At 35.7% G+C, this 24,547-nt stretch overlaps 2 protein-coding genes across 3 annotated transcripts in view; both read left to right on the forward strand.

Moving 5' to 3' along the window:
* Positions 1 to 8,643: 8,643 nt before the first annotated feature.
* Positions 8,644 to 24,547, forward strand: part of LOC123528883 (protein SHQ1 homolog) — a 47,879-nt gene continuing 31,975 nt past the window's right edge. Inside the window, exons 1-4 of one of the 2 annotated variants that reach the window (XM_045308945.2) lie at positions 8,644 to 8,739; positions 21,872 to 21,971; positions 23,395 to 23,462; positions 24,348 to 24,412. In XM_045308945.2, coding sequence (XP_045164880.2) covers positions 21,897 to 21,971; positions 23,395 to 23,462; positions 24,348 to 24,412 — 208 coding nt within the window. In that variant the 5' untranslated portion in view covers positions 8,644 to 8,739; positions 21,872 to 21,896. Of the gene's footprint in view, positions 8,740 to 16,002; positions 16,023 to 21,871; positions 21,972 to 23,394; positions 23,463 to 24,347; positions 24,413 to 24,547 lie in introns of those variants that run through there. The other variant, XM_053521730.1, reaches the window with a different exon arrangement.
* LOC128547910 (zinc finger protein 862-like) lies at positions 12,657 to 15,029 on the forward strand. Its single transcript, XM_053521729.1, has one exon. It carries the CDS (start codon positions 12,711 to 12,713, stop codon positions 14,532 to 14,534), a length of 1,824 nt encoding a protein of 607 aa, XP_053377704.1. The 5' UTR covers positions 12,657 to 12,710; the 3' UTR covers positions 14,535 to 15,029.

Below are 24,547 nucleotides of genomic sequence, written 5' to 3' on the forward strand. Positions count from 1 at the left end.
ACATAGATCACTCTGCTAAAACAACTGCGCAGTGACTTGTTGAAAGGACTATTGCGATACCGCGTACTGGCGCATTTTTCTGCAGCCTTTCACCTATTCAAAAGTGGTCCATATTGGTGTTTAGAAGACACTGACCATGAAATTTGATGCGGGCATGCACGTGCTGCTGATATTTTCACGTTCGATGTTTTTACTTATGTCCCATTTTTGGTCTTTATAGCACAACTGCATCTGTACTATGTCTACACAACTATTACAGTTTTCATCCGATTAAAATGAAACTACCATTGGTGCACACCATCCACATCAACCAGAAAAGCACACGTTGTCGGGGGTTTCATATTTTATTTTTTTAGTTATGTCCTTTTTAAGACTTTATAGTACTATTCTACCAATCATTTCCAAGGGGCATGTGTCGTACAATCTTGATTGTTAAATGATATATAATAAACTGTGTTTCTTTGTTGCATCTGAAAGTCGGAAATCTTATGCACAGTAAATATGCAGGAATGCAAGAACATGCAATTTTCATGCAAAAAATAAATAACTATATTCAAGAACAATCATCTAAGGACAAAGTTACATTATTTATTCAAAGTTTTGTAAGAGCTGAAACTTTTTCCTCTTTCTCATGGCCACCTGCGCATTAGCAAAAAGTGCGTGATTTAATGAAAGGGGACTGGAAAACTGTTTTCGAGTGTCGTAATCCAGTTCGTATTATTCGTCCTGAGTGCATTCGGATGGCATAAATAATGTAGGTTTTAACACTTCGTTGACATTTTTTGTTTCAGGATTACCACTCTTTTTGTAACAAAGTTAGAAAAAATTCTTTTATTGAAATTGAAATGTCCTAACAAACAATAAACCAGTGAGATTTTACCATTTAAAGCACGTCTGAATTTTGATTAATGCCCACTGACACTGACTAGGAGACTAAATACGGGCAATGGATAGTCACATCTTTGTGCTAGAAGAAAGATAAGCTATGCAATACAGTTTAATAGCTACTATATTTGTTGACAGAGAATATAAAATCAGGAAGATAAAGCATGTGTTACACTCATAAAAACTTCAATTTTGTTTGTTTTTCAAGATTGAAAATCTTTCCAGGCTTTACGGAACGTGTCAGATTGTACGTAAGGTCAGGCCTTTTAAAATATATTACTGTGTAAAAGAATAGTTCTACTTTTATCAAACTTTTTTTTTCACCCGATACTTAGGTAGAAAATTAAACGGTTTAATCTGCCAGATCAAAGTTGCAAAAAAACACAACAAAAAACAACTTGTAGTTTTCCCGCAACATCCCCATTTGGTTGAGCAACGGTACGTCGACGTATCGGCCATATACGTACCGTTGCAGAACAACGCCGGGTATTGTTTAAATCATTTAATGGATAAAGAAATATCCACTAACTTGTGTGTGCGTGCGTGTGCGTGTGCGCACGTGTGTGTGTATATGTTCGTTTGGCAGCAAAATTTTAATACCTCGAAAAAATGGTACCAAACATGAATACTTTGATTTCAGAAAAAAACCCCGCTGTTTTAGTGAAAAACTGCAGTACACACTTTCTCTTGATTATTACAGTTATTGAATGTCTTGCTGATCAATAGTTTTGACTACTGACCGGTAAGCCATTAAATAAATGTTTTATTACATAATATCAGAAATAAGTTTCAATTAGTTATTTTTTCAAGTTTTGACTCAAGTCCAACAAAATGTGGTATTGAACTTTAGGCCGGTCATATAGCTCTAACTACGGACCGGCGATTTATAGGAAATCGAACATTAGCCGAAACGAATTACAGCGTGCGTTTCTTTATACATAAATTAATAACCGTGTGATAAGATATTGATTAATTAAGTAATTGATTAATTAATTAACTTATTAATCAATAATTATTTAGTGTTGGATAAATTTCAATATGAGGGCAAGGTAAATGTTTTTTATGCTGAATTGACAGAAGACATTATGTCTGCAGTAATTTGTCCTCAGATTTTGATCAAGTTATGTGGTGACGTTGTCAGCTGCTTGTGGGGAACCAGTCATTACCTGAACAGAATCAAGGATAACGTTTTTTTTTTTTGGAAGAATACCCCAGGTGTTCCTCCGGGCATCATTGCAGAAAGGGCGGGCACTTGGGTAGAACCACCGACCTTCCGTAAGTAAGCTGGATGACATCCTCCCATGAAAAATTTTACCCCCAAGCGAGGTTTCCATCTCACAGTGGTGAGGGGCAACGCCAAGTGCATACTGCATACCACTTACAGATACAGACAGTCTGGATGAAAAAAAAATCAAAGTACTCGAAGTAAATAGCGATAAAGTACATTTGATTCGACAATGGGGTTAGCTAAGTAAGATGGTAGGACCGTAAACGGATAGCTTAGCTTATAGCAAGTCAAAAGGCAAAACGTATATACAGGGTCACAACAATAAATCATTCACAGACAAAATTTGATGACCAGTCCAACATTGGTGCGGTAACTGGTAAAAGCGTAAAAGCGCAGAGTTTACGGAACATTCTTTTTTTATTTATTTTTTTTTTTTTGCGTGAAATTTACAAGACATGCACACGTTATTTGCAGTTATCATCGAAGTTTGGCGACACTGTCGTTGATGGCGGCAAACTACTATGGACAATGCTAGCATACTGTTCTAAAGTGAGAGCGGTTACCGCAGTTGTACTAATCACCGTAACCAGACCAGTTACCGTGTGTATATCTTGGACTAACTCCGTATATTCCTTGGTTTTTATATATATTAGACTAACTCCGTATGTCTTGCTTGTTTTATATATTAGACTATCTGCGCCGTATGCCTTGTTTGTTTTATATCTTGGACTAATTCCGCATGCCTTGTTTGTTTTATATAACTTAAAGTAGCTCTGTATGCTTTGCTTTTTTATATCCTAGACTAACTCCATATGCCTTGTTTGATTTATAACTTAGACTAACCCCACATACTTTGTTTGATTTATAACCTAGACTAACTCCGTATGCTTTGTTTGTTTTATGTCTTAGATTTACTCCGTATGTCTTGTTTGTTTTATATCTTAGTTCAACTCCGTATAACTTGTTTGTTATATATCTTAGACTAACTCCATATGTTTTTTTGTTTGATTCTTAGAGTAACTATGTATGCCTTATTTGTTTTGTGTTTTAGATTCACTCCGCATGTCTTGTTTGTTTTATATCTAAGAATAACTCCGTATGCATTGTTAGTTTTATATCCTAGACTAACTCCGTATGCCTTGTTTGTTTTATAACTTAGACTAACTCCGTATGCTAATGTTTGTTTTATGTCTAAGATTTACTCCGTATGCCTTCCTTGTGGTATATGATTTCGTATGCCTTGTTTGTTTTATATACTATACTAACTCCGTATGTCTTGCTCGTTTTATATCTTAGTCCAACTCTATATAACTTGATTGTTTTATATCTTAGACTAACTACGTATGCTTTGTTTGTTTTATGTCTTAGGTTAACTCCGTATGTCTTGTTTGTTTTCTATCTTAGACTAACTATCCATCTATGCATACTTGCTTGTTTTATATCTTAGACTAACTCCGTATGCCTTTCTTGTTTCATTCTTAGACTAACTCCTGTTTGTTTTATGTCTTAGGTTTACTCCGTATGTCTTGTTTGTTTTACACCCTAGACTAACTTTGTATGCCTTGCTTGTTTTAAATCAAAGACTAACTCCGTATGCCTTCTTTGTTTATATCTTAGACAAACTCCGTTTGCCTGGTTTGCTTTATATCTAAGACTAACTCCGTATGCCTTGTTTGTTTGATATCTAAGACTAACTACGTATGCCTTGTTTGTTTATATCTTAGTCTAACTCCGTGTGCCTTGTTTGTTTATATCTTAGACTAACTCCGTATGCCTTGTTTGTTTTATATCTCAGACTAACTCCGTATACCTTGTTTGTTTTTATCTTAGTCTGACTCCGTGTGCCTTGTTTATTTATATCTTAGACTAACTCCGTATGCCTTGTTTGTTTATATGTTTGTTTATATCTTAGTCCAACTCCGTATGTCTTGTTTGTTTATATCTTTGACTAAATCCGTATGCCTAGTTTATTTATATCTTTGACTTACTCCGTATCCCTTGTTTGTTTACATCTAAGACTTACTCCGTATGCCTTGTTTGTTTATATCTTAGACTTACTCCGTATGCCTTGTTTGTTTATATCTTTGACTTACTCCGTATGCCTTGTTTGTTTACATCCTTTTCTAACTGTGTATGTCTTGTTTGTTTATATCTTAGCCTAACATAGTATGTCTTGTTTGTTTATATCCGTTTGACTAACTCCGTTTGCCTGTTTTCTTTATATCTTTGACTTACTCCGTATCCCTTGTTTGTTTATATCTTAGACTTACTCCGTATGTCTTGTTTGTTTATATCTAAGACTAACTTCGTCTGCCTTGTTTGTTTTATATCTAAGACTTACTCCGTCTGCCTTGTTTGTTTACATCTTTATCTAACTACGCCTGCCTTGCTTGTTTTATATCTTAGACTAACTCTAATTGAATAATAACATTCCTTTCAACAACAGACTTGCACTTCAGACGGGTGCACTTTCCACCAGAAACCATTCTGCATTTACCTTTTATATTATTTCCTGCACATTTAGCTATGACTGACTCGTAATAGTTGCATATGTATATGAGATGACCATTTTATGATACTACATGTTATATTTCAAATAAGCGCGGGTACATGCATGAGTAAAGACCGAAATTTACTTAAGTAAATTGGCGCTTTTAATAATTATATACAGTACGATAGTGCTTGGTCATATTAAGAAAATCCATGTCCATTAATTCGCCAAAAAATATGCTATTTTTCACGTGCACCCTCAATACCCTCCACACAGTAATATTCTACAGTACAGGTAAGGGGAAGTAACACTGTATCGGAGTTAGAGATATTACGATCTTTGTGGGTGCCGTTTCTGGTCATTTCAACGGTTATATCGCAAAGGCTGGCACTGCTTGCTTTATTCATTGCAACCATAGAAACAGAAAATGCGGTTGGACCTTTGATTACTGACCCCACGTTCAAATACCGACTACTGGAACCAAGGGGATAAACAGAAAAGTCTGAGTTTTTAATTATTTCTAAGTGATAAAAAATTGCCCCGCATCTTCTTTCATAGTACAATATTATGTATGTATTCACAATCAAAATATTTTGCTGAATTCTATATATATTCCACTGACGTTGTCCACGTTGTTACTGCACTTTTTTTTTTCAGAACAGCATAGACGAAAGCCGTCTATTACCTTAGAGCATCATAATATTATGTTAGTCTCGGGTAGACCGATTTTACATTCTGATATATCACGTCTACCTTGAGGGATATCGACCAATCAATAATATATAACAATATTCAACGTTTGAGTTCAATTATTTGGACTAATCATATGTGTACCTTTGAAGCAGAAATCACCAGAAAGGCATTATGCATGTGACAGTAATTCACATGGGGAAAGACTTTGTATAGAACAGTGTATTTATGATAAAAAGAAGATTTTTTGTTAAATAAGACAGAAATAATTTCTATTAAGGCTAATTATATATGCGCTGAAATAATGCTCTATCCTAAAAATAAAAGTTACGAGACTCGCCCGGGGCGATGAATTTTTCATGTGAGGAAGCCATCCAGCTGGCTTACGGAAGGTCTGTGGTTCTACCCAGATGCCTGCCCGTGATGAAATAATGCACAACGGGACACCCAGGGTCTTACCCCTCCAACAAAAGCTGGAAAGTCGCCATATGACCTATATAATTGGGTCGGTGTGACGTTAAGCCCTACAAAAAACAAAAACAAACAAAAATAATAATAAAATAAAAAATGAAAAATGGAACGAATGGTATACACAAGTACAAGCATGGGTAATTCAGTGCGGCGTGTCGCACCGTCGTGCGTCGCTGTACAAAATGACACGTGTCGTGCGCCCTTACAAAGAACGACTAGGCGAAGTTGCCGTCATACATTGAGCGCCCCATGAGAATGACCCGCCATATGCTTCTATCATATGGACAGGTCCATACCTTACCATTATTTCAAGTTTTCATTTTTCACTTATACGGTGGTGACATGGAACAGTCTTCCTTCAAATGTTGTCTTGCAAACTGATCTTGTAGATCTATCCATCAATGCATACTGTCACTTTTTTCGAGTATTACGTGCAGGTGCGCGTCTTTGCGATAAATTTAAAAGAAGACATGTACATGAGGGTAAAAGTAATACTAGTGTATTCATGATGTGTTGAAAATCGAAGATGACAGTGGTGTTAAAAAAGAAGAATATACAGTTAAAACAGATAAAAAACAGCATTTTTCATAATTAATCTTATAAGAACATTTGGTCACACCCTGTCTGAATTGTTCCAGGGTAGGAACCTGCACAACAATGGTCGGAAGAGAGTTCCATAGAATTATAGTAGCTGGGAAGAAAGAGAACTTATAATAGTTACAATGTGTAATTTAATCTGCTTGTAAGACAAGGGGTGCATGTGTCTAGTGGAGCGTGCAGGGGGTATGACGTGAGAGGGCATCGACACTGCAACCAGTCCATTTACAATTTTGTAAAACATGAGTAGCCTGCCATAAGATCTTCTGTCAACGCCACCCCAGTTTGTTTACCATTTGGGAGACACTGCTGTATGTGGAGCAATCACTGGAAACCCATCGAGCAGCCCTGCTCTGAACCATTTCAAATTTATGGATGTTATGTTTAGTATAAGGACTCCCAAACAGAGCTGGAATATTCAAGTTGAGGTCTGACTAAAGTTTTGTAAGCAAATTCTTTAACATTTGGGTTTTAAGTAGGGATGTTCCTTTTCAGGAAGTTAAGAGTTGACCTGATGTGGAAGTAACCTGATTAACATGTTTGTTCCAGTTAAGGTCTGAGGAGACAGTGACCTCAAGATATTTTGCATCACATACTGTTTCGAGGATTTGGCGATGGAGTGAGTATTTGGATCTGAATTGGTTCTTTGACTTAGTGATGTTTATCACTGTACATTTTGAGGGGTTGAACTCCGTGTCCCATTTGCTCTCCTAGACCTGTAACCTGTCCGATCTTGTTGAAGAATACTTTCATGAGAAGAGTTTTTGGCGGTGATATAAACAGGATAACCGGACCTGTGAAACTATATTTTCAGGCAGGTCATTTATGCATAACAGAAAGAGAAGAGGGACAGAACCTTGGGGTACTCCAGATGCTACTGGGACTTTATCTGACGTTTCACCATCAACTAATACTGATTGGCGCCGACCTATCAAGAAGGATTTGATCCATTGCAAAGCATTGCCCCGGATGCCATGTACATGAAGTTTTAAAAGAAGCTGAAGATGATTGAACTTATCGAAAGCTTTCGAGAAGTCCAACAGTACCAAGTCTGTTGGGTGACCTTGGTTTAAATTTCTTGCTAGGTCCTCAACTAGTTGTAGGAGCTATGTTTCGCATGTCCTTTTCCCCCTAAAACCATGCTGTAAATCATAAAGAATATTGTTGGCCTGGAAATGCATTGCAGTATTGAATGCAACAATTCGCTGTAATAATTTACATAGAACACACGTTAAAGAAATTGGCCGATAGTTTGCAGGAATACCTTTATCTTCCTTTTAAGAAATTGGCTTCGGACTAGTCGGCTGGAATGGTACTAATGTCAAGAGATTTTTTAATTAACTTGGTAACTAGTGGAGAAATTTGGACACACAGATTGGTTTCAAATCATCATGGCCACAAGCTTTGTCAGTTTTTAGAGTTGACAGTGATTTTTGGACGTGTACATCAATAGTGACTTTAGGCATTATCGGATATAAATTTACGCTTTAAGCTTTGGGTAAGACATTGCTAAGGTGAGTTTGGACTTTCATCTTACACAGTTAACAGTATTTTAGAGGTGACATTGGTGTAAATACTGATTGGAACTGGCGATTCAATACATTTGCTTTATCATTACTATTTGTGTGGAGTTTACCATTCTCTGTCAGTGGAGAAATACCCTGTGAATCCTGTTTTGCATTTTTTTTTTGTGAGGGAAAATGATTTCTTACTTGCGGGAAAAGTTTTTACCTGTTTGAGGGTTATCTAAATCTGATTGATCAATTTGGTATTCAAAGATTCCTAAGATTCAAGTCAAGCAGGCCCTGCACTACTACTACAATACCCAGATAGCTGAAGCAGTGATTTAATCTTTTAACTCATCTGATGACGGCCTATACATGTCATCTTTTAACTTACATCACTCTTCACAACTCTAGTCAATTATTTGTTTAACTTTTTCTCGCACTGACGCGCAGCTGCTAGTAATACCCGAAAGGGGAGTTGATTGGAATCAATAGATAGGTAGGTAGGTAGGTAATATTTAGCACACGGTGTGATGTCAATGATCTGTTTGTTGACGAAGAATTCATTACCGGCATGACTTTATAATTATTCTAATACTGAGTAAGTATCGTTTTTTCGTTGGCATTAAATTTCACCCCAAATTCATTGGCCCACATTTATTTGCATTCGATTTAACGCTATGCTTGAAAGACATGGAGGGGACTAAAACACGTTATGGATGATAGATTTTTTTCGCTCGATTAACTAAGAACTAGAACATATTCCGCAACTTAAATTAACCGGAAATGGATTGTGAGCGTACTTTCCCGGAATAAGTCGCATGCGACCTGGGATTTTAGCTTTCGTGGCGTCACATTTCATTATATTAACGGTAATTGTGCTAGTTATTATTGACAAAGTAAATATGAAACTAGAAACAGTATACATGCAGCAGAGAAATGCATACTTTCGAAATACTGCAAGCATGTCACATGTTTTCGCGACACCCTAAGATTTTTTTTCCCAGCAAAATAGATATATTGATAGATTTATGTACCGTACGCATGTCATTTAGAAGAAGCTGCGAATACGAATAGCATGTAATAGCAGAGCTACCGGCGCCGCGAAGCGGCGCCGACAGCATCGCATTACGGTTAAACGTATGAACAAGAAAACGAATAGAGAGATCTAACTGTGTATACTATCGAGTTGAAAATTCATAACTTTACCATGACATCACAGTACATTAGGGGTTCTAATTGACCAATCAGAGAGCTGCATTTTCAAGTACCTGCCGGTTTCCACTTGGGTATAACGAAGTATATTTACAATGAACATATAGTGACTTTAAAAATAAATATCACACTATTTTAGTAATCAAATTAAGATTTTTCACTGCACATGCCCCAGATGATGCTACAAACCACAAAACTTTGAAGTTTCATTGAAAGATCATATCGATTTAATACCTTTATTTTAGTTAAAAGTTTGAGATTTTACACAGGGAGTCTATGATAAAGTCCAAGTAAAATGTAATCAATACCCAAGTGAAATAAATAGCATTCCACAATGTTTTGGACATGTTAAAATTATGAATTCGTGGTACTTTTTGGAATCGGTGTTGTTCGGATTTTTCCATGTGCACTATGCACATAGTAATTAATCAGTAAAGACGTCAGTAGACGCTTACTGTTTACGGTTGACAAAAGCGTCTCGCTTACTGCTTTGAATATTGAATAAAAAATGTAAATGCGCGTTTGATAATAAAAAATTAGTGCTAAATACATTTTCTACGAAGAAAAAAGAAATAAAATACAATACTTTCATTTTGAAACCACTTTCGTCACGCTGCCATTACCGAACTTTCTAATATATGCTTATGTTTGTCATGATGACGTCATAACTCCACAATGGTGTAGTGGTTAGCGAGTTCGCGTTGAAAACTAGAGGTCGTGAGATTGAACCTCACCTGGACCAGATTTTTTTTTTCTATTTTTTTTTTTATTTCATTTTTTTTTTGTATTATTATGAGTTTTGAAAATATTGTATAACTAAAGTCATTCATGTGAAATTTAACAAGTATTTAGTTTTGATGTCAGGTTCCAACAGCTTTAGGATCAAAATATACAGGCATTGAACTGTGAGAAGCAAATAATGCTCTTCTCCCCGTTCGCATATATTTCATTAGTGCTAAAAGGTTAACCATAAAAAAACCCATAGAAATGTTAACTTAGAACTTCAGTAAATAAACAGGGTTTTCCGAGAATTTTGGCAAACACTGTTTTTCTCTATGTAAAATTCTGATCATTAATTTTTAAAAATTGCTAGTCTTTTGGGTTTAAAACAAGCTTTGTACAGTAATGTAAATGATTGTAATTTTCCCATACCAGGCGTCTATTATAGCTGTATTTTTGACTGAAAGTTGGACACAATCATTCTTCCTTTCAGAAAGAACCAAAATTTGACAATAATGACATTTAAAAGAATTACAATAGTCATTTCCAGTATTACGTAAATTCTAATTTTTAACAACTTTGGAATTGAAACATTAACTTTTTACATTAAGTCCTCATTGCCAAACATTCACGAGCAAAGATACAGAATTCCTTTGGCTATTGGACTAATGAGATTCTGTTAGGTTTGAAGCTTTTCAATTTGAAGGGGTTATCATTTGTGACTGGTTTCCAGTATGATAATAATTTATGTAAAATTGTTGATGCAGTGCGTTTTAATAAGAATAACAGAAGTTATTCAAATACCTGTTTTTCTCTTTATCTTGGTGCAGATTTTAATCTATACAGTATCGAACTTTCTTTTAATTATATACAGAATATCTTTCGAGTATTTCACATGTCAAGAATTAAATTTGATGCAGTCGAAAACATGCATTCAGAAATCATGAATTATCATTAATACTTATAATTTTAATAGATCTAATAGAACATAAACTTCCTAAACGAATCCATAATTCCAGACAATTCCAACACCACTCCTTTATTTTTTAAGGGGCACTGTGATTTTTCAAGGGAGCTCTGCCATTTAGGTAGCACCTAATTTCATATTATGAAATAAGGCAAAGCCTCAAAGCGAGCTGAAAGAAATCGGATTTATCTAAAAATATTATGCATCATTTATTTGTCACAAAGAAACTATTCACTAGTCACAAGAATTCAGGAGAACCTATTCACTTGAAAAAATCTACATTTAGTGTCACCATACCTGTAACAGTGAATATCATACGTTGCAAAATTTATGGGTAGCCGGTGTCACGGTGACGTCATTACCGCGTTCCCGTTTCTTTCTGCTTATTAATGACATTTTTTCCATTTTCTGGCCGATGCTTGATCTTTTAAATGACAACAATATTTTTTTCAAACAACTGGAAATCATTCTTTCATTATGGTTGAGTGATGAATATTTTTTAGCAATTGAATGAAGTTCTGTATTCACTCCGGAAAGAAGTACTTCCTGTGAGCACCTATCCGCTAGGGTGCGCTTTTTAAAAACTTCCGACGAAACTTTTCAAATCCATCACCAAGAGTGCAAGTATACTTGCGTTACCGTAAAGCTCGATTCTCGAGCAGGCCCTTTGGGCCTGCTCTTCGAGCTCGCTATTAAGCTTTAAGACTTTTACAAGTGAAGCCTTTTGCAATCTCCCCTCGGGGTGAATTTTTCTTTTAGATTTTGTCACATAGGACTTAGTTTACCATAAAGAAAAAACCAAACTCAGGGTTCTCGGAAATGCCTAAATCGGCGTCTCTGTATGCATAATTGGTCCTGGTATACCAGGGCTTGAGCTAGGGAGCGACTTGAGCGACATAGTCGCTTTTGATCTTCCGACTTCGCTCAATTTCAAGATCAAAGCGAAATCCAAGTCGCCCGATTTTTAAGAAAGCGTCATAGCTAATTACCGATGATCCGCCTGATGATCCCCTGTTTTCAGTTTGCACGCTTCTCAATACCAGCCAATTACCGTTAATCCCATTGATTATGTTGATCGGTGACAATTATTAAGCGTGTCAACACAAATTGCAGTACACACCGCGGGGCATATACAGGTAGAGATTATCGGTAAACAGTAGTAAACACGAGTAGCGAATCAGATTGCCCGTTATATCTAAAGCGAATCAGTTAAACCAATCAGCGACCCGGTAACTGTAATGACAATTTCTCAAAATGGCGAGAGTTACTGCAATTAAAGTTATGTTTTTGTTGATTGCATGATTAAAGCGAACCGCAGAACAGATAATTGGCGCGGTGTTTTACGAGCAAAGGTAGGTAGTGTTTGTTTTTTCAAAAAGAAGTGAGAAACTATTGAAACTCGATCGTTTAGAGGTACTGGTGCGCTGAATTATAGAAATTTGCACGAAACACTTTCGTTGTTCTCTTATTCTTTGGTTAACTGTCGTATGTTAAACATTGAAAAATAAATGTCTCTTTCAAATTGGCTGACGGGCAACTCGCCCAAACCTGCTACAAAATGTAAATTAGATAATGACCGCGTTGACTCTCCATCTAAAAAAAAATTCTCAAAAGAACTTAACCAGACATCGTTTGACTGGTATGTGCAAGATGCCAATGGCAAATGGCACTGCACTGTATGCAGAGAATGTAGACTTGAAGGGGCTTATGCTAAGGGTCATGACGCCCCAGCAAAAACAACAAATCACACAAGACATACTACTTGTAAGTTTTTTTAGCAAACAAAATGCAGCTTTTTGTGTTTATTGTTTGTATTTGTATTGTGAATTGCTTGAAATATCATTTTCTTATTAACATAAGTAACCTTATTTTTGTTTTCTATTTTCAGCACAGAGTCATCTGAGTGCAGTTACCAGGTCTAAACTGAAAGCACAACAACCTATGCAGAAACTTGTTGAGCAGAAACTAAATAAAGACGACGAAACAGCTATTCAGTATCTGAAATGTGCATATTACATAGCGAAACGAGAACTTCCTAAGTCAGAAATGAAACACATGATAAATTTTGTAGGATCTTTAGGCAAAGAAATAAATAGCATGCAACATTCAAATTTAGACTATACTAGTGGTACAAGTGTCTCAGAATTCCACAGTGCTATCGCAGACGTTATTTTAGAAGACAAGTTGGAACTTATTAAGAGATCGGGTGTGTTTTCGTTAGTGCTTGATGAGAGTACAGACATTGGAAACTCCAAAAGAGTGTTAATGTATGCTCAGTGTGTAACTGTTGAGGGACTGGATTACTGCCTATTATCTAATAAGCAGCTGACAGCTGGCTCAGGCAATGCAGATAACATTGTTGAAATGGTACTTAGTGAACTAAAATCTAAAGGACTTGACATCTCTAAAATGGTTGGAATCGGCACGGATGGAGCAAGTGTCATGACCGGGAAAAAAAATGGTGTTGTTGTGAAACTAAAAGAACATTCATCTGCGCTTGTAGGTGCACACTGTGCTGCACATAGAACTGCCCTTGCCACCTCGCAGGCTGCTAAGTATGTGCAAGAAATGGATGACTACTCAAGAACAGTGTCTTCAGTGTTTCGCTATTTCAGCAACTCTTCTCTTAGATCCAACCGGCTACGTGCGGTACAGTCGGTTCTCAATCTTCCTGAACTGAAATTTGCTGAAGTACATTCTGTAAGGTGGCTTAGTATGGAGAATGCTGTGACAGCCATTTATAGGTCATACCCAGCTTTGTGTATGTGTTTGGAACGTGAGGCTGTGTACGACAGTGCAGCTAAGGGACTTTATAATGAAGTAATACAATTCAAATTCATTGCACTGACTCATGTTATGATGGATATTTTGCCATTCATGGGACGTCTAAGTAAGAACTTTCAAAGTAAGGTCCTTGACTTCAGCATGATAGATCCGCTCGTCCAAAGTACTTGTGATAGTTTAGAGGACTTAGTTGAATGTGAAGGGGCTTTTGTGGATAAACTATCAGGCTTCATTCAGGAAAGAAATGGGAAAGTGCAGTATGTCAGACCAGATTCTGAATCAAAACTTGGAACTGTAAGTGAAACTGTGAAAAGTAATCTAGAGTTTGAGGGTTTTGACAATGATGACATTGAGGACTGTGACACTGAAGATGTTGATGCTTCAGGATTTCACCCTGAACTGAAATACTACTCACAGCAGAAGGATGTTGTTCACAAAGTGATGGAGAAATATGTAGGCAAATTAGTTGAAAATCTTCATGATAGATTTCAGGACAAAAAAATAATTTCGAACATGAATGTGTTAGTGCCTGGAAATATCATCAGTGCTGAGTCTTTAGCAAAGTACGGAGTTACGGAATTCAAGGACTTAGTTGAACATTATGCCTCTCACATAACAGGCAGTCCTGATTTGTGTCTTTCAGAATATCAGCAGTACAAGAGACTAGTCTGTGGAAGTTACAGAGATAAGACACTGGTTGAAATTATGTGTGAAATGTTGAACAAGTACAGTGAAATGCTCCCAAATGTACTGATGATTTTGAAATGTTGTGTTGTACTGCCAATGTCCAGTGTTCAATGTGAGCGTGGATTCTCCACTCAAAACAGGATCAAGTCAAAGCTTCGAACTTCAATGAACAATAAAACACTTGACAATTTGATGCGAATTTCAGAGGAAGGTCCGGATATAATCAAATTTGACTTTAGCAGAGCTCTCAAAAAGTGGAAATCCGAGAAAAAAAGGAAGCTTTATGCCTGTTGAAATGATAAATTTAGTACATAGAAGCTACATAATGTGATGAAATGGTTGAATTTAGTGTTTTACCTTGAGTGACCTTATAAATTCATAATCATATACATGTACTTATGCTGTCATGCACAGTAAAAGTAAGAGATTTGAAGTTAAAATAATGTGATAGAGCTTCTATTTTTCTTGACATCTATAGTTGGACACTGTCATGCATTTTTTACTTTACTGATATAAGAAGTAAGAGTTGTCTTATTGTTATCATGCTTGATAATGTTGTTATAAACATAAAGATGAAAATTTATATAATATTATGCATGTTTGATTATGTTGTTATAAACATAAAGATGAAAATATATGTAATATTATGCATGTTTGATAGTAAAAGAACTGTTTAAAAATTTAGTGGTGTTGCTAATGTTTTATCTTTGCTTTTATATATCTGCATTACAATTTCTGCAGTAATCCCTTTAGTCTATCCGTAAAGTCCGCAACAATGCCGAGCAAGTCTCCCCACTTCTCCCTAAAGTCCCCTCACTTCTCCCTAAATCAGCTGGAGGGAGAAGTCACTTCTCCCTAAAATTTGGCTCTAGCTCAAGCCCTGGGTATACGCGTGTTTATTGCAGCTTGGGAATCCCCGGACGCACGTTTCTGCAGTGGGACGCAAACATTAAAACCATGAAAATTAACTGATTACATAAATCTACGAATACATAACGTTTGACACGAGAGCAAAATATATGGGCGGAGTCACTCGCTTGTCACCGATAGCCGCGTATAGCCAATCAGCGTTGCCCGTTTCCACTACACCGCGAAACAGATCAACTCAATATTACATGTGATTGTCGGCGTGATTGCATAGGTGACAACCCTATAATTGTAAACAATGGATTACGAAGTGTTTGAAGTAACTCCGATTGTTTTCTCACGTACTAATTACTAGGCAGAATAAAAGAACTTATTAGAAAAAGTGATAATTAAGCTTAATTATGAATGTCTGAGTAATTTTAAGATGCTGTCGATGCGGTCTTAATTATCTTTTCACTGTATGTTTATATACGTTTCCATTTTGAAATAAAGAGGTAAAGAAAAAAATATCACAGGGGATTTTGTCCAACTTGATATTTTCACGAGGGGGATTTTGTCCACCTTGATAATTTCACAGGAAGACTTTGTTTGGGTAGATCAGAAACAGCAGGGGGGGGGGGGGGGGGTCCAGGGGTGATTTTATCCTACATTCATTTTTGATTGCATTTTTCACCTTTTTAGTCTCTCACCTTATCAATATTCGGGTGAAGAATTGTGGTTACAAGTTGTCTGTCAGTCTACACTTAATTTCACAGTACAATAGAGGCCTTTGTTTTGACGAAACGTTAAAGTCTGTTTGTCAGTCTAGTTGGGACTGCAACTTTTTCAGCTTTGGGAGTCCCAGGACTGCAACTTGAAATTGCTAGTGAGAACCCTGAAACTGTTCATAATAGGAAGAAGAAACTTTCAGTACAGGTTATTCACTATTGAACATGTTTTGTGCCATAATATCACATGTAATTTGTCTGATATCAAGCTTCTTATTCAAATGGTTTTTGTCATAACTTTTATGATTATTGTGTGTGTAATATATTTCTCCAGGTACTCTGTGAGTAGTCAAAATAATTTGACGTTCAGATTGTTTTATATTTGCGATGGGGCAATCTAAATATCAAAACTTCGAAGGACCAAGGATAAATCACAGTACACAGTCATGTAAAGTTATTGGTTTTATCACTTGCGTATATTGGTGTGTAGACACGGTAAACGTTAATCATGTACAGTACATACATCTATAGGTTTAAACCACCAGAATTCGTAATTTTGGATATTATTTGATAATTTTTACAAAAAGATGAGGAATAGAATCCCCTTTCGATACATGTAAGTTTTATTTGAATTTATGACTAATTTGTGACATAATTGGCATTTAAACCAATAGCATGTAAAGCGTCGGCAGCGATGAAAATTTCATCGAAAATTGCTCCCGCTATTTTGGTCTTTCAATTGTTTGACGCGAGTGGGGATATTGCCCATGTGAAAAAATTATCTCAGTATTTCCTAGGATCACGTCAAATTTGTTGGACTACTCCAGGAGTTAAAATTGTTACAAATCATGTACATTAAAAAAAAAAAAATGCAAAATGTGAGAGTAGTTCTTTTTAAATGACAAAAAACTGCAATATTTCAAAAATTATTTTTCATTTCCCAGAGTACCTAGACAAGTATGCACATAAAAAAATAATTTAAAGAAAAAATATGTTTGAAAAAGAGGTTTGATATTTTCTACAAAATAGAATGTGGACATATGCATTGCAGTCAAGTACATGTGTTGTAAAACAAAATATATATTACCAGCAGGTTCGCCTTGTTAACTGCTGGTAAAAGTTTAAAAATCCACCACTGTGTGTGAAAGTATACTTGCATTACCGTAAAGCTCAATTTTCAAGTAGGCCCTTCTCTTCGAGTTGGCTTATATGAAATTTGACACTGTCAGTATGAGAAAACCAGATCATGCAAAGCACCTTTGAACGTGTTTATCATGAAAAGGGCCACTATATAAATCTTGTATAAGAATAATGATATAATAATCATGTATGGTAATTTTCAGTGTGGGGAATCACGCGACCCAAAATGGTACGGAACAGGGAAATCAAGATGGCGGATTTTTTACTTTTTTACCAATTTTCAAAGGTTAGTAAAAACTACAGCATCTATTTCGCTCGTTTTATAGCGCAGTCTATGCGCATTTTAATGCTTTTTCTAGCGATGTATGTGTCTTGTCTATGTTCTCTCTAGTTTTTAAGTTACCTTCGAGGTTTTGACCGAAGCGAGGATAATTTTCTTTAAAAACACAATGGTACGATACACGTAATTACTCTTTGCACACAAAAATCTATGTAATTTGCAGCTGTTTAAACTTGTTTAAATCTGTAACTGTTAGATCTTTATCATAGAGTAACTATGCACAGTGTTTGTTAATAATTGTTCGCGAATTCTTGAGAAAAATCGACAAACTATTGAAATGGTACGCAACACTTGCTATGATACGCAACACATGCATGTGTCACTAACGGCGATTTAACTTCAGATTTGTGTCATAATTAATTTACTAACTGTTTCAAACGTTGTTTTCAGTTTTTAAGATCGTTCGGAAGCACTGCAATCATTATTTATGTTTAAAGAGGTCAGCATGCTAAGACTTTCAGGTTTCAAAATTACATAAAATGTTTATTTTATTTCAGAATGGCGAAGTGATCTAATCTTGTATACTTTTCCTTTACAGACATGGCCAAACCTAAGAAGAAACAGGGTCTGACACTTGGGAAAAAGAAGTGGTAAAGAAGCAAAACAAGAATGTCAATAACTTTCTAATTGCCACAATCCGTCAAGCAATCACCAGCGAGAAACCATCTAAATCACCTCTGTACAACTCATCTCCAGCAAATAAAAAAAAATAAAGTGAATTTGGTCACCTGTCGTTTCCAAAAAACAATTTACAATAACTCCCGATAAAGGTCTTCAAGATCACTTTTTGGACATGTAGAGGAAAACAGTGATACCAGAGACGATGTAGAACATTTCTTAAACACTGAATTATTGTGTGAAGAAATCACATGTTCGATACTGCAAGCAGAAAGAGACTTCCTGTGAAAAGAAAACAGGGAACTGTTAGTACATCAAGGAACGCAGTTCAAAAAGGAGCTCTGTGTATAAGGTGGAAGAAGGCTAGGACGAATGAAATAAAATGCTACCGATGAAGAGGATGGAACTGGACTGAGAAGTGCTTATGAACGAGAAAAGAAATAGTTACGATATCAGTACCGAAAATAAAAGGAAGATAATATAAATACAACTGGAGAAAAGAAACATTATTTGAGTACTTAATGTGAAAGGGAATGTGATATAAATATACACTAAATGAGAACAAATACCGGAAGTGAAATAGATACTGAGTGAAGAAAGAACCGATGTTTTTAATAGTAAATGGTAGGGAAAATTTGATACATTCAGTAAACAATGTGAAAACAGTGTGATTAAAATAATGGGGCTAAATTTTATGCAAAAGGACATTATGTGATATAAATTGACATACTAAATGGGAATAGAAAGACTCAATGACATTGAGAAAAAGAAATTTTAAGAAGTTTTAATTTATTGTTGGAAGTTTGCTGTATAGATTCTGTATAGATAATGAAAATGAGCTTTGATAGCTTTTTTGTCAATTGAAAAAATGATATGTTCTTTTTTTTTTGCACATGCTTTTGTGACAAAATTTTGTTTAATTATGTTTTTAATAGCAATAAAGAAGTAACCGAACTGTTATTCAAGTTTCTAATCACTGTGAAATTGAAAAGATAGAGGGTTTATGTTACAGCCCCACTAATACCAGCCTCTTTATATGAGAAAACTAGGTAGGATCTTGTGTTGGTTCTTCCAAAGCCTCTTTCTGCTGGTAAGTATCTGAATACTGTTTCAATGGACAATATAGCCACCAAAAACAACGTCAGTTTAAATTATTATAATTATTTATTAATTGTCCATCTTTTGTACGTAAATATAAAATACGTATTTAACTTAACTCCTGGTTAAATCACACTTTACTCACACATAAATAATACTTGAGCAAATTGCAAGTATATATATATATACGGATTTACAAAACTGAAACTAGAAACAATGTCAAAATGGTGATACCGTCACATAAAAATGCCAACTATAAACATAGTAACACAAAATCCTTAAAATCGCGAGAAGAGTATTATAAAACAATTACAGATATACAAAGACGAAGTATTCGCTCCAAAATATCACTGTGAAAAACATACCCCCTTGGCCAGACCCCCATATTAGTTACGCCCATATACAGTATTGTACATTCCGAGACATAAAACAATCGTACATAATATAAAAGCTCACCCAGCTCGCAAACATGGTGTGGCGGGTGAACATTTTAAAATGTGATCCGATGAAGACTGTTTATTTTGTATGATTGTTTTATGTCTCGGGATGTACCATAACGTTAAAATATACTGTACAGGGGGTAGCAGATAATGTTGGCTTGGCCAAGGGGGATAGGTTTACCAGACCCCATGTACAAAATGTAGTGTAGTATTTTGTTCAATGATACTGGAAAAAAAAAACGTCTTCTGTTAAATGTTTCCATGAAGAAACTATCGGAACTATTGACTAAAAATGCGTCAGAAAGGTATATAGTAACATTTATTTAGAGTTCAGTAATTAGTTCAAATTTTAGATGATGTTATTTGTTACTAAATGTTATGAACACTAGCAAATCTGGTACGGCAAAGTTTATCAAATATGTTTAGTGTGATGCCAGCCCTTGATCTGACATTCCCAATACGTTCTCTACCCTATTTTTGTATCCGCTCATAAAACAAATAAACCGTCCTCCAAACATTCTCCAGCCAAGTATCCAAACATCTTAGTTTTGTTCGAGTATCTCCTTTGTGTTGTATTAGTGCACCCAAACCAATAAACAACCTCCATCCATGAAACAACATGAACAAAATGCTATACTGTTTACTGGGATTTTTTAGCTTTAGCCAATTTTAGAAATTTTAGCATTACTTCATCAAGTCCATCTTCCTCTTATAATACAGAGAAAACTTCTGACAATAAATTTTCATTAATTTCTTCATCAGTCACAACAACGGGGACTACATTGTCTGTATTATGCAGCTCTTCACACTTGCAATCCAGTGTTTAAGAAGTGCTCTACATTGTCTTTAAATATCACTGTTTTCTTCTACAGGTCCAAAAAGTGATCTTGAAGACTTTAACTTTAATCGAGAGTTATTGTATGTTTGTATTTTTTTGGAAGCGACAAATGACCTAAATGCTTTTTTCCTTCAGTTTGCTAGATATAAATTGTAGAGTGGATTCAGATGGCGTAAGCAGTCTTTTTGTTTGTTTTCTCGCTGTTGATTTCCTGGTGCATTGCTGCAGTTGGAAAGTTACTTTGATATTGATATTCATGTTTTGCTTCTTTATCCAATTTTTTTCCCAAGTGTCAGACTCCGTTTCTTCTTAGATTTTGCCATGGCTGTAGAATAAAAGTATACAAGATTAGAAAAACAACTGCGCATTTTTGAAATAAGATTAATAGATTTTATGTAATTTTGAAACATGAAAGTCTTAGCGTGCTGACCACTTTAAACATAAATAAAGATTGCAGTGCTTCTGGACGATTTTAAAAACTGAAAACCACGTTTGAAATAGTTCAATAGATTAATTGTGACGCAAATTTGAAGCTAAATCGCTGTTGGTGACACATGCACGTGTTGCGTATCAGACTGCCAACAGTTAGTACGTGTTGCGTATCCTAGCACGTGTATCGTACCATTTCAATAGTTTGTCTATTTTTTGCAAGAATTCACGAAAAATCATAAAGAAACACTGCATGGTTACTATATGATAAAAATCTAACAGTTACAAATTGAAACGAGTACGAAAAGCTGCAAATTACATAGATTTTTGTGTGCAAAGAGTAATTACGTGTATCGTACCATTGTGTTTTTACAGAAAATTATCATCGGTTTGGTCAAAATCTCGAAGGTAACTCAGAAACTAGAAGAAACGTAGACAAGACACATACATTGCTGGAAAGAGCATTAAAATGCGCATAGACTGCGCTATAATAAGAGTAAAATAGATGCTGTAGTTTTTACTTACCTTTGGAAATTGGTAAAAAAGTCAAAAATCCGCCATGTTGATTTCCGTGTTCCGTACCATTTTGGGTCACGTGATTCCCCACACTGATTTTGGTCCTTCAATGCATGAGTTGTTCTTTCCAATCTGTTCAGTAAGCATGATGATAGGATATAATTATGATATTCAGGAATAAAGGAAAGTCATAAAAAATTTCTTATTGTAGAAACATAATAATGCAAAATGTGACATAATTTTGATCTTGCATGTTTTTCATTTTATGTCTTTGCAAAAGTTTAAACAACCCTGCACATTTAGCCCACGTAACATAACACATACATTATGATGCAGCGCGGTAAAACACTACACCATTTGCATACTGCCTCCAGGAATAAAGGCACTTATGCTCCACTTCCTTTTAAAAATGTATTTATAGGTTTTTATTAGCTCACCAGAGCACAAAGTGCTAAAGGTGAGCTATTGTGACCGGTCATTGTCCATCGGGTAACGTTAAAGTTTACTTAGTCTTGCATTGTTAACAAGTGGCAGAAAGTTGGGCACCATTGTCCTATGGACACGCATGTAGTTTGTAGAGTAAAACAAAGACGAAAACTTAAGTTGAGTAGCTAAACATAAGTTTGCTTTTTCTTCAGGAAGAGTTAAAGAGAAAGCAAAGATATGTTAACACCGGCATTTGAACTGCGACAGGACAGAGACTTTCTGACAGTGATTATAAAGGCTCCTTTTGCCAAGGTATAGTCTTCATATAAATTACTCCTTTTCTGTGTAGTAACTCCTTTCTCGGGGATATGATTCTTCCTCCTTTGAGCTGATTTCCTCTTTTTAACAGAAAAGTTTCAAATGAAAGTTGTAGGATTTGGTAAGATACAGTCTAACCTAAGGGGAAACAGGGGAAACAGACAATTTGACTGCTTAAGCTATGTGACTCGAGACAGTTTACCTGGAGTAAAAGCGTGATGAACGCTTTTCAATTTTCATCGTAAAAAGTAGTAAAAACAGCAAATTCTCAAGTGTTTCCGTAACAGAAAGTTTCAGTAATTAAGTTTTAAAGCCTTCTTAAGAAATATAGCATTTATTTCAAGATATCTAAAAAAAATATTATTTTTTGTTGTCGAGTGATCTGGAGGCATGCTGCTTTAATTAACTAAATAATAATAACAAAATTTCAGTGTGCATACTTTACAATACTTTGTGCCAAGCACGAGGTAGTTTTGATCTTTTGTTTGGAAAAAACTGTAATGATAATCAATGAAGCCGATTTTGCACCTTTTTTATAAACAGTTTAAATCGACAACAGAACATACGTAATTAATTGATCATTAACATCAATTAGTAATTAACTTCTTCAACGACCGCAAAGTGTGCATGTTTAAGTAGGTGTCAACAAACTTTTCATTGGTCAAAGATTGTGGTGAAGTCTTGTGAAACCTAGCTATCACGTGTTTGTCAAATCTGGTATCTTCGGCGTTATTCGCCAAAAATTGGTTTTGATGAAACATGGCTGCTGAAATGGGTCAAATATGGCGGTCTGGAGGCAATTCCTGTGGTAGCTAGTGACCCTTGAATAAAGTGAGGAAAATCCGTTGGTGTGGAATGAGAGGGAGTCACAAAATGACCGCCAGACCGCTGAACGGAGGTGACCGCTGATCAGAGGTGACCGTTAGTACAGGTTAGACTGTATGTGCAAAAATTTATTGTTAAAAGGTGTAGGGGGTATCCTCTGATTTCATCTTTTTTAGGCAGTTGGCAGTAGCATCCCCATTTCTGGGGTGGAAGGTTGCCATTATAACCTAAATCTTGCCAATCTGACTTTACACCCAACAAAAAAAGAAAACTTCTATTCTAAATTTCGGGTTTCATTGGTCTGCAACGTCTGGATTTAGAGAAAAAAGTACTATTATTATAATGATTAAATAGCTGTTCACCAATGTTAATGATTAGTGAAAAATTATGGTATTATAACAGATACAAAAGACTGTAGATGGCAGGAATTGGAAGCAGTTGGAAATTGTAGGTGATTAAATTTGGTATGACATTGTATACAGCCTTGTTTCAGGTGTTAATCCACATTTGAAAAATAGTTAAAATGTCTTTTATTCCTAGATTTAGTTCTTATTTATGTAAAAAATATTGAAGTATCTTTGGTTCTTTCCAGGTGGCAGAGACAGAAATATTTATTGAGGAAGATGACTTCAAGTTTTTCTCGAAACCTTATTTCCTCAGGTAAACCAAATTTCATCTGGTAAACCATATTGCCTCAGGTTAACCTTATTTACTCAAGTAAACATTACTTCCTCATGTAAACATTATTTCCTCAGGTAACCCATATTTCCGCAGGTAAACCATATTTTCTCAGGTAAACTGTATTTCCTCAGGTAAACATTATTTCCGCAAGTAAACCTTGCTTCCTCATGTAAACCTCAATATTTCTGAGATAAGCCCTATTCCCTCATAACATATATTACTTGTTTCCCTCCTGAAGGCATTTATGTGCAGAATTAGTTATATTCTAGCTTTTTATTTATAGTGTAGAGGCTCCCCTCAGATTTGTAGATGAAAGTTTTTGTCATTGAAATAGACTGCAAACCTTCAATTATTAAAAGGTTTTATAATGATCTTACTAGAAATTATGATAATTTTTTAAAAAAGACTTCCTCTAATACAGCTGTTTCATAGCTGAGGAGAACTCCTGTAATGGAGGCTGAAATTCTGTGACATTCCAATCCAGCGTTGTTGGCTTATTGTTTCTCATTTTGTATAAAACAGTTAACCAAATTGTCTCCCATACCACTGTGGTGGGAGACATATTGATTTACTCCTGTCTGTATGTGTGTGTCCCTCCATCAGTCTGTCACAAATCTTGTCCGTGCTCTAAGTGGAACATTTCTCATCTGATTTTCACCAAAAATACTGATGCCAGTGATACAGGTCTTGGTGCATGGTTGACTCAGATACATAATGGAGAAGAAATGCCAATCTAGATGATTAGGCAGTTGTGGGAGACATGTGCTTTTCTCAAAGTTTCTCTACTTTAATGAAAATTCAGTGGAAAAGAGGGGTGGTCTTGTTATTTATCATTCAGTTAAAGATTGTTTTATCTCAATGCAGGTTGACCTTGCCAGGTAAAATTGTTGAAGATGGCAGAGAGAAGGCTGATTATAATGCAGACAATGGTAAGCTGTGACTTTCCAGTGTTTTTTTATGCCCCCCTTTGAAGAAGGAGGGGTATATTGTTTTGCAGATGTTGGTCGGTCGGTCGGTAGGTCGGTCGGTCGGTATATAGACCAATCCATTTCTGGATGATAACT

The sequence above is a fragment of the Mercenaria mercenaria genome, chromosome 13, assembly GCF_021730395.1.
Source record: "Mercenaria mercenaria strain notata chromosome 13, MADL_Memer_1, whole genome shotgun sequence".
Taxonomy (NCBI): Eukaryota; Metazoa; Mollusca; class Bivalvia; order Venerida; family Veneridae; genus Mercenaria; species Mercenaria mercenaria.